The sequence below is a fragment of the Chaetura pelagica genome, unplaced genomic scaffold (assembly GCF_000747805.2).
Source record: "Chaetura pelagica isolate M959 unplaced genomic scaffold, ChaPel_1.0 scaffold302, whole genome shotgun sequence".
Classification (NCBI taxonomy): domain Eukaryota; kingdom Metazoa; phylum Chordata; class Aves; order Apodiformes; family Apodidae; genus Chaetura; species Chaetura pelagica.
In genome coordinates this window covers 1786103-1795902 of record NW_009952561.1, presented here as the reverse complement: position 1 = coordinate 1795902, position 9800 = coordinate 1786103, and the positions used below count along the sequence as shown (strand labels likewise).

Here is a 9800-nt window from a genome sequence, read left to right as displayed (position 1 = left end):
GGCCACCCCCCCCCGCGCCTGCGCCGCGCCGACCCGCATCACCTGCCGCCTGGTGAAGCCCCAGAAGCTGCCTGCACCACCCCCGCTGGCTGAGGAGGAGGGTCTGGCCAGCAGGATCATCGCCCTGGGGCCCGCTGGTGCCCAGTTCCTCAGGTGAGTACAGCTATGAGCAGACTAGATGGGGTTGCCCACACCAGGGTTGTACCTCAGGACTGGGGACAGATCATAGAATCATCGAATCTTAGGGGCTGGAAGGGACCTCGAGAGATCATCTAGTCCAACCCCCCTGCCAGAGCAGGGTCACCTAGAGTACATCACACAGGAACTCATCCAGGTGGGTTTTGAATGTCTCCAGTGAGGGAGACTCCACAACCTCCCTGGGCAGTCTGTTCCAGTGCTCTGTCACTCTTACAGTAAAAAAATTTTTTCGGATATTCACCTTGAACCTCCTATGCTCCAATTTACACCCATTACCCCTTGTCCTATCACTGGTCATCACTGAGAAAAGCCTAACTCCATCTCCCTGACACTCACCCCTTACATATTTGTAAACATTGATGAGGTCACCCCTCAGTCTCCTTTTCTCCAAGCTAAAGAGACCCAGCTCCCTCAGCCTTTCCTCATAAGGGAGATGTTCCACTCCCCTAATCATCTTCGTAGCTCTGCGCTGGACTCTTTCGAGCAGTTCCCTGTCCTTTTTGAACTGAGGGGCCCAGAACTGGGCACAATACTCCAGATGTGGCCTCACCAATGCAGAATAGAGGGGGAGGAGAACCTCTCTTGACCTACTAACCACACCCTTTCTAATGCACCCCAGGATGCCATTGGCCTTCTTGGCCACAAGGGCACATTGCTGGCTCATGGTCATCCTCCTGTCTACCAGGACCCCCAGGTCTCTTTCACCTACACTACTCTCCAGCAGTTCAGCCCCCAACCTGTACTGGGACATGGGGTTGTTCTTCCCCAAATGTAAAACTCTGCACTTCCCCTTGTTGGATTTCATCATGTTTCTCCCCGCCCAACTCTCCAGCCTATCTAAGTCTCTCTGAATGGCAGCACAGCCTTCTGGTGTGTCAGCCACTCCTCCCAGCTTAGCGTCATCAGCAAACTTGCTGAGGGTACATTCTATACCCTCATCCAGGTCGTTGATGAAGAATCAGATCAGGGCTCCTCTGGAGTCTCTGCCAGCTGGGGCAAGACCTCTGCCCACGGATGCTTTTGGGGGTCTGGTGGTGGGACATCCCACTTCTGGCCAGGTGCAGTGTGTTCTTGGGATGGCTCATTCCAGCGTAACGGAGCAGTGGCCATGCTGTGGTAGGAAAAGCCCTGGCCAGCAGGGTGAGTACAAGCATCTTTCCTCTGCTGTCTGCAGCCCTGTCGTTGTGGAGATCCCACACTTTGCCTCGTATGGGCGTGGGGACCGCGAGCTGGTTGTGTTGCGCAGTGAGAACGGCTCTGTGTGGAAGGAGCACCGCAACCGCTACGAGGAGACCTACATGGACCAGCTGCTCAATGGCATGGATGAGGGTGAGCATGCCAGGCTGCTGGGGCTCATCACCACACGGGGCTGCAGTGGGTAGGGGGTGGGATGGAGCTGAGCACAGTGTGGTCTGTGCAGCTTGGAGGGGGTGGTGGGGGGGGGGGAGCCACTGGCCTGGTATGTGAGCACTGGTTGCTGTGCTGCCCCTGCAGAGCTGGAGAGCCTGGAAGAGCTGGAGAAGAAGAGGGTTTGTCGCATCATCACCACCGACTTCCCGCTCTACTTCGTGGTTATGTCCCGGATTTGCCAGGACTGTGATCTGATCGGGCCTGAGGGAGGGTGTTTGAAAAGCACATTGGTGCCCATGGTTCAGGCCACCTTCCCAGACACTGCTGTCACCAAGAAAGTCAGGCTGGCCCTGCAGGTGAGCCCTGGAGAGCCTGGCCTGGGCCCAGATGGGCTCCAGCAGGCAGAGGTAGGCAGCAGGCACAGGAGAACTGGCCCTGATGCCCACATGTGTGCTGCCCGCAGGCGCAGCCTGTGCCTGACGAGCTGGTGACGAAGCTGCTGGGGAACCAGGCAACCTTCAGCCCCATCGTCACGGTGGAGCCGCGCCGGAGGAAGTTCCACCGCCCTATCGGCCTCCGCATCCCACTGCCACCTTCCTGGAAGGACAATCCCCGAGACAGCGGCGAGGGTGACACCACCAGCCTGCGCCTGCTCTGCAGTGTGATCGGTGAGGCTGCCAACTCCTGCAGATAGGCGAGCATGCTCTCAGGTGGGGATGGGCTGGATCACCTCGGTGGGACACAGCTCCTGGGAGCTAAGGACAGCTAACGGTGGTGGATAGAGCAAACACTTGGAGCATACACTCCCCAGGCTTATGGAAAGGCAATGTGCTTACCCTTGATTTCTGCTGCAGGAGGGACAGCCCAAGCCCAGTGGGAAGACATAACAGGCACCACAAAGCTGATCTATGAAAATGAGTGTGCTAACTTTACTACCAATGTGTCTGCCAGGTGAGTCCTGGGTGAGCAGGTGCTCATCTAGGGATGTCTGGTGCTCCTTGAGGCCTCCTGCAGCACGGCTTGTGTCAGGAGGAGTGTCTTGCCCCTGTACTCCTTGTGGTGCTGCCCCATTCCCACACTCAGAGCAGTTGTCTCCAGCCTTGAGACCCCCATGCTGCCTCGGCACATGTCAGAAAACACTCTTGAAAGCCGGGTGTGCAGAGGGAAGGCACTATTCTTTTAGCTTGGGTGTGTTCTCATCGCAGATGGGGGTTCTCCAGCACCCAGAGCACTTTGGGCACCCTCTGTGGTGCAGTTTGCTGTTGAGGGGGGTGGCAGCTCTCCTGGGTCTCTTGGGGAACCAGCCTGACAGTGCCCTGACCCAGCTGTCCCACAGGTTCTGGCTGGCCGACTGCCCGCGCACAGCCGAGGCCGTGCACTTTGCCACCCTGCTGTACAAGGAGCTGACAGCCGTGCCCTACATGGCCAAATTCGTAGTGTTTGCTAAGATGAATGATGCACGGGAAGGCCGGCTGCGCTGCTACTGCATGACTGATGACAAGGTTGACAAGACTTTAGAGCAGCATGAAAACTTCACTGAGGTGGCCCGCAGCAGGGACATTGAGGTTTGTTCCCAGTGGTGTGCATGGTGGGGCAGCAGGGAGAGGGCTGCCCAAGCCAGGGGAGACTGACGCTAATGGTTGGGCCCATGGAGGAGAGCTAAGATTACCTGCTCTGTCCAGGGCAGCAGAAGTAGCTCAACACAGAGTCTGAGCCTGTTTTCTGTTCCCTACCAGGTGGTAGAGGGGATGCCTTTGCATGTCGAGCTCTCAGGGAACTTGGTGCCTGTCAAGAAGGCCACTCAGCCCCGCACCTTCCTCTTCCAGTCCTTCCGGGAGAATCGTCTTGCCATCCCCATCAAGGTAATGGCAGGTGCAGGGCTGGGCTGCAGCTGGGGACTCTGTGCCTGCCCTGTTCTGGGCCACCTAACCAGGCTCTCGGTGCTCAGGTTCGGGACAGCAGCCGGGAAGCCAGCGGCTCCCTGTCCTTCTTGCGCAAGGCCATGAAATATGAGGACCTCCAGCACGTGCTCTGCCACCTGAACATCAGCATACCACCCTGCACCAAGGTCAGTGCTCTGGGAGGGGCAGTGGGGGCCAATCCCCAGGTGACAGCCCCTGCTGCCAGCATTTCTTCCTCAGCTGCTCCCCACAGCCATGCCATGTCACTCTGGGGCTGTGGGAGAAGCAATGGTGCCAGGGCAGAGCTGCTGCCCTCTTTTCAAGCTGGTGACCCTTTTGTTTGCCCCCACTCTCACAGGGAAGCGGCAGTGAGGAGCGGAGGAGGACACTGACGCCATTGTCTCTGCGGGAGCGATACAGCATCCTAAGTGAGACCAGTTTTGGTATGCAGCCTGCTGGGACTGCTCAAACCCACTCACCTCCTCTGCTTGGGGTGCCCAATCCTGCTGGAAAGGCCAGGCTGACCCTTTTGTACTTGCTTTCATAACAATTTCCTTTTCCCTGAGGGTTTCTTTAGTCCTGCCTGCAGAGCAGTGCTTTGCCTACAGAGCTGCGATACCTCCACAGCCAGCACCCCTTTCCCCTCCCCACCCCAGTGCAGGGCCCTCTGCAGCTGAAGCAGTGACTCCCTCTTTTCCTCCAGGTTCCCTGAGCAGCGTGGACAAGGCAGACCAGAAGATGGTCGACATAGCAGAACAGCTGGGCCTCAGCTGGGCTGGTGAGTCCACACCTGTTGGTTCTGAGGATGCACAGTGCTCCTCGGAGAGCTGACGCTCGGGAAGGCTGGAAACATGCTGCTTTTCCTTAGCAAGAGACACTGCTGTGCTCGTCACAGCCAGCCTGGAGCTGTCCCAGCTCCTTCCTGTTCTGCCATAATTAGCTCTGTGTGACACAGGGCCCTCTGTAGGACTGGCTTAGCCTTTCACAACAGCCTTAGCCTTTTTGGCACAGGAGCTGGCGGTGGGTGCTGATGTGTGATGCTGAGATGTGGTGTCTCCCCCAGAGTTGGCACGTGAGCTGCAGTTTGGGGTGGAGGACATCAACAGAATACGTGTGGAGAACCCCAACTCCCTGCTGGAGCAGAGCATGGCCTTGCTCAACCTCTGGGTCAGCCGCGAGGGCAAGAATGCCAAGAGTGAGTATCAGTGGTGCCTTTTACAAGTGTGGAGGTGACAGGGCTGGCAGTGCACACCTCTGGGGTCACTGGCTGGCTTTACGCTGCTGGTTCACACAGGCCTGCCCACCAGAAGGGTGTCCGGGCATGGCTGTGTTCTGCCAGTGACCAATTTGCTGACACTGGCTTTTCCCTGCAGTGGAGAGTCTGTACACAGCACTGAGGAACATCGACCGTGGTGAGATTGTCCAGATGCTGGAGGGCTCTGGCCGGCAGAGCCGCAGCCTGAAGGGCAGCTGGAGGTACCAGGACAGGGACTACTCTCTCTCGCCATCCCAGATGAATGGTGAGTCCTGGCTTTCTGGCAGGGGCTGCAGGAGGGCCCCAGGGGCAGAGGCCATGCAGACAGATTTGGGCTGATATCTTGCCCACCCAGGATGCACCGGTGGCTGACCACGAGCTCAGTGGGCACAAGGCATTGCTGACAGATGCAGCCTCTTGACTGGGGCTTATGCTGCAGGAAGTTTAGCCCTGCTATGCTGCCTTCTCCAGGTGGGGTGGACACACATTCCTCATCCTGACATGCCCATGAGAGGTGCCTGTGGCTCTGCTAGCTGAGTGGTGGCCACGGAGCTCCCAGAGCCCTGGCTGTCCAGCTGTGGCCATGCACCTGGCTGGGTCCCAGGCAGCGTGTGCCTGGGTGCGCGGACACACGAGGGTCAGCTGCAATGCACCGGGCAGGGACAAGGCTATGTGCAGCACTGGCTCATCGCTCTCTCCCTCTCTGTCTCTCCCCTTGTTCTGCTCTCTCAAACATGCCACCTAGTGCTGTCAGGTGCGGGCACTCCTGTGGGTCACTTCTTGTCACATCTGTTCTCTGAGCTCATCTTGGCCTCTCCTCTCATCTTCCTCCACTGCCTGTCTCCACTGTCTCCACCTCAGCTGAGCCCTCCAGGAGCCACGTCCTGCTCCAGCGACTGCATGTCACCAGGGACTGTCCCCTCTCACGGCTGTCATGCTTGCAGGCAGCTGTCCTAGGCCTTCTCCTCCTACCCTGCCCTGCTCTCCCTCCCTCTCTGGCCCTGCACTGCTTGCCCTGGCCAGGAACCTGCACAGGAGAGGTGCCCTTTCTGTGCTGGGAGTCCCAGCTGTCCCCCATGCCTCGGCTGTGGCCAAAAATCATTGGCTGCCTGAGGAACAGAATGGGTTCTCTGCTGATCTCTGGGGGTGGAAAAGGAACTAGCTGCCCAGAGCTGAAAAAAAGCTGAGCAAAGCCACCTGCGTGGGTGGAAGTGCTTGACTGTCATCTGTGTCAGTGTGCCTGGGCTGCGCATGTGGCCCGCAGTGATGATGACTGCTTGTAGCCCTGGAGACACCAACAGGATGGTAGGGCCCTGGCTGCATGCTGCAGGGCCTCAGGGTTGCATGACATGTACCAGGGTCATCCTTCCCTGCTCATGGTACCACTTCCAGTCTGCCTCTCAGTCCTACAGAGAGGGGCTGACTTTGGGAATCAGTGCTTGTGAGACTTGGCCACCTGAACTCCTGGCTGTCAGCCAGCTGATGCTGGACAGGGGCTGTGGGCAGGGACCCAGGAGCTGATGGAGCAGCGTAGCAAAGGGGGCACTGTGTCCTGCAGTGTGGATAGGGCATCACGTGGACCTCAGGCCAGTCCTCCCTGCAGGAAGCAGGCAGCCCCAGGGCTGGCCCAGACTAGCCCCAGAACTCAGAGGGAGACATGGCAGCACTTGCAGGGACAGTGCAGACGCAGCAGCTGCTGCAGGTGCAGCCCAGCTCAGCCACACCATTGGGTCTGTGGCATGATCATTGCTGTCCTCAGGGCAGACCCTCTCCCAGACACTGCTGCCCTTCTTGCCCCACTGCGCTTGTGCGTGCCTGAGATGGCTGCTGGAGATGTTGCCTCTGTCTGCCCATGTAGGTTACGCTTCGCTGCAGGACGAGCTGCTGTCCCCTGCCTCCCTGCATTACACGCTGCCATCCCCGCTGCGTGCCGACCAGTACTGGAATGAGGTGGCCATCATGGATGCTATCCCCATGGCTGCCACTGAGCAGGACGCCCTGATGGAGATGTCCGACATGCAGGTGTGGTCCTCAGGGCTCACCCCCTCGCTGGTGACTGCTGAGGACTCCTCTCTGGAGTGCAGCAAGGCTGAGGACTCGGATGCCACAAGTGAAGGCCGGTTCCCAGGGCAGCTTCTAGCAGATGCGCATGGCCCAGACCACATGGGTTCTATGGACCTGGTTGAGGATGACACAGTGGACTCAGATGCCATGAATGGCCTGATTGACCTTCTAGAGCAGGAGGAGGGGCAGAGGCCAGAGGGGAAAATGCCAGCCAGTGATCGCCAGCCAGGCACTGGGGAGCAGGACCCGGAGAGTGAAGTCTCTTTTGTTTCAGTTCAGCAGAAGGTGCAAGCCAGGATCACAGCATCACCTACCATTAGCCACGTTGTCGAGAAGAGCACAGACAGGTACTGTAGCCTGGGGCACTGGGGTGGCCGTAGGAGGGGAGCACAAATGCTTTGCCAGCTATTGCCCTGTGCTGGGCCAGCTGCAGTGATCCCCAGCTTTGCTTGCTTCTCTGCTGGTCTCCAGCTCAGGATCCTCTGTAGGCATCCCCAGCAGACAGAGCAGTGCCTTGGGCCAAGTGCCTTGCACCTCTCTGGAGATGCTCTGGGGGTTCCTTGCAGAGCATCTGGGAGTGACCCCAGGCAGACAGCCAGGCCCTGCATGTAGGTTGTGCTCACCTGAGCCACCTCAGCCTGGGCTGCGTCCTCCCACATTCCCAGGGCTCCGGTCCCTTGAGGTTCATGGCAGAGCCCAGCAATGCTCCACAGCATTGCCTTAGACCCTGGCAGCCAGCCCGTGAGACTGTGGGGTGGGCAGGGAGCATGGCAGGGAGGAGGCCTGAGCCCTTTGTGCATCTGTGTCGTGTGCTGCTTGTGCTCGGCGCCCGGCAGCACCCGGTGGGCTGCAGGCTGTGCAGGCGCCCCCGCCGGAGCTCAGCTAGTGCTCGGGATGCAGCACTCCATGGCAAAGCTGACAGCCTCTCTCTCTCTGTCTCTCTCTCCCTGTCCCTCTCGGTGCCCAGGCTGAGGGACTGGAATGCAGAAGGCTCCTTTATCTCCTGCCTACAGGACCTGACAGCGGGCTCCTGGCAGGAGGGGGTCACCCGAAGGCTGCTCCCAACGCACACCACAGCCTCCGGGGCACAAGGCCAGGAGCAAGAGCAGGTCCTGGTGCCGGCCGTGGAGCTGATGCGGGTCAGCTCCGCAGAGGACAGTGACGGGCAGCCCCAGCACCCCACGGGCAGCTGTCAGGAGAAGGCAGACGGCTGCTTCTTTGGGCAGGTGAGGGTTAAGAGCAGGGTGACACAGCTGTAGACTTTGTGGAGAGCCCTTTCCGGGCCCTGCCACAAGGCCAGCAGGACAGACCAGGTGCTAGTGGAGGCGTGAGTTTCTTGGCACACTTCCTGCCCCCTGCCCCTGGGGGTGCCTCTCAGTCCAGAATAGCCTGCTGTGCTTGATACCTGAGCTCTTGCTCTCCAATTATAACCCAGTTAGCCTCTCTGCTGGCTTCCTTATTGAGTATCTGTCCTGGCTTCTGGCCCAACAGCCCTCTGGAGCCAGATATAGAGCTGGTCCGGGGGCCAGGCTGGGTGGTGGGCATCCTGCCACAATCATATAGAGCAGTCACGTACAAGGTGCAGGCAAGCACTTTTCCCAGGCCAGTGCGGGCACGGCCATCGCGGCAGCACTGCTGTGCTCGGAGGTGGTTCCTCAGCTCTGCAGCGTGTGTCCCCCAAGTCACATGTGATTCCCATGACATCCAGAATTTCTCAGAAGGTGCAAGCCAGGATCACAGCATCACCTACCATTAGCCACGTTGTCGAGAAGAGCACAGACAGGTACTGTAGCCTGGGGCACTGGGGTGGCCGTAGGAGGGGAGCACAAATGCTTTGCCAGCTATTGCCCTGTGCTGGGCCAGCTGCAGTGATCCCCAGCTTTGCTTGCTTCTCTGCTGGTCTCCAGCTCAGGATCCTCTGTAGGCATCCCCAGCAGACAGAGCAGTGCCTTGGGCCAAGTGCCTTGCACCTCTCTGGAGATGCTCTGGGGGTTCCTTGCAGAGCATCTGGGAGTGACCCCAGGCAGACAGCCAGGCCCTGCATGTAGGTTGTGCTCACCTGAGCCACCTCAGCCTGGGCTGCGTCCTCCCACATTCCCAGGGCTCCGGTCCCTTGAGGTTCATGGCAGAGCCCAGCAATGCTCCACAGCATTGCCTTAGACCCTGGCAGCCAGCCCGTGAGACTGTGGGGTGGGCAGGGAGCATGGCAGGGAGGAGGCCTGAGCCCTTTGTGCATCTGTGTCGTGTGCTGCTTGTGCTCGGCGCCCGGCAGCACCCGGTGGGCTGCAGGCTGTGCAGGCGCCCCCGCCGGAGCTCAGCTAGTGCTCGGGATGCAGCACTCCACGGCAAAGCTGACTGCCTCTCTCTCTCTGTCTCTCTCTCCCTGTCCCTCTCGGTGCCCAGGCTGAGGGACTGGAATGCAGAAGGCTCCTTTATCTCCTGCCTACAGGACCTGACAGCGGGCTCCTGGCAGGAGGGGGTCACCCGAAGGCTGCTCCCAACGCACACCACAGCCTCCGGGGCACAAGGCCAGGAGCAAGAGCAGGTCCTGGTGCCGGCCGTGGAGCTGATGCGGGTCAGCTCCGCAGAGGACAGTGACTGGCAGCCCCAGCACCCCACGGGCAGCTGTCAGGAGAAGGCAGACAGCTGCTTCTTTGGGCAGGTGAGGGTTAAGAGCAGGGTGACACAGCTCTGCAGGAGGTGTAGACCTTATGGAGAGCCCTTTCCTGAGCCTGCCACAAGGCCAGCAGGACAGACCAGGTGCTAGTGGAGGCGTGAGTTTCTTGGCACACTTCCTGCCCCCTGCCCCTGGGGGTGCCTCTCAGTCCAGAATAGCCTGCTGTGCTTGATACCTGAGCTCTTGCTCTCCAATTATAACCCAGTTAGCCTCTCTGCTGGCTTCCTTATTGAGTATCTGTCCTGGCTTCTGGCCCAACAGCCCTCTGGAGCCAGATATAGAGCTGGTCCGGGGGCCAGGCTGGGTGGTGGGCATCCTGCCACAATCATATAGAGCAGGCAGGGACAAGGTGCAG

General features: G+C 59.4%; 1 protein-coding gene across 1 annotated transcript in view; it reads left to right on the top strand.

Annotated features, from left to right (window-relative positions):
- The window catches only part of ANK1 (ankyrin 1, erythrocytic), a 57087-nt gene that overhangs the window by 44508 nt on the left and 2779 nt on the right, over positions 1-9800 (top strand). Inside the window, exons 28-42 of the mRNA XM_009993272.1 lie at positions 68-153; positions 1373-1527; positions 1693-1904; positions 2012-2216; positions 2403-2499; positions 2885-3113; positions 3285-3410; positions 3497-3616; positions 3808-3892; positions 4153-4227; positions 4513-4644; positions 4823-4969; positions 6563-7115; positions 7736-7994; positions 9218-9395. Coding sequence (XP_009991574.1) covers positions 68-153; positions 1373-1527; positions 1693-1904; positions 2012-2216; positions 2403-2499; positions 2885-3113; positions 3285-3410; positions 3497-3616; positions 3808-3892; positions 4153-4227; positions 4513-4644; positions 4823-4969; positions 6563-7115; positions 7736-7994; positions 9218-9395 — 2659 coding nt within the window. The remainder of the gene's footprint in view (positions 1-67; positions 154-1372; positions 1528-1692; positions 1905-2011; positions 2217-2402; positions 2500-2884; positions 3114-3284; positions 3411-3496; positions 3617-3807; positions 3893-4152; positions 4228-4512; positions 4645-4822; positions 4970-6562; positions 7116-7735; positions 7995-9217; positions 9396-9800) is intronic.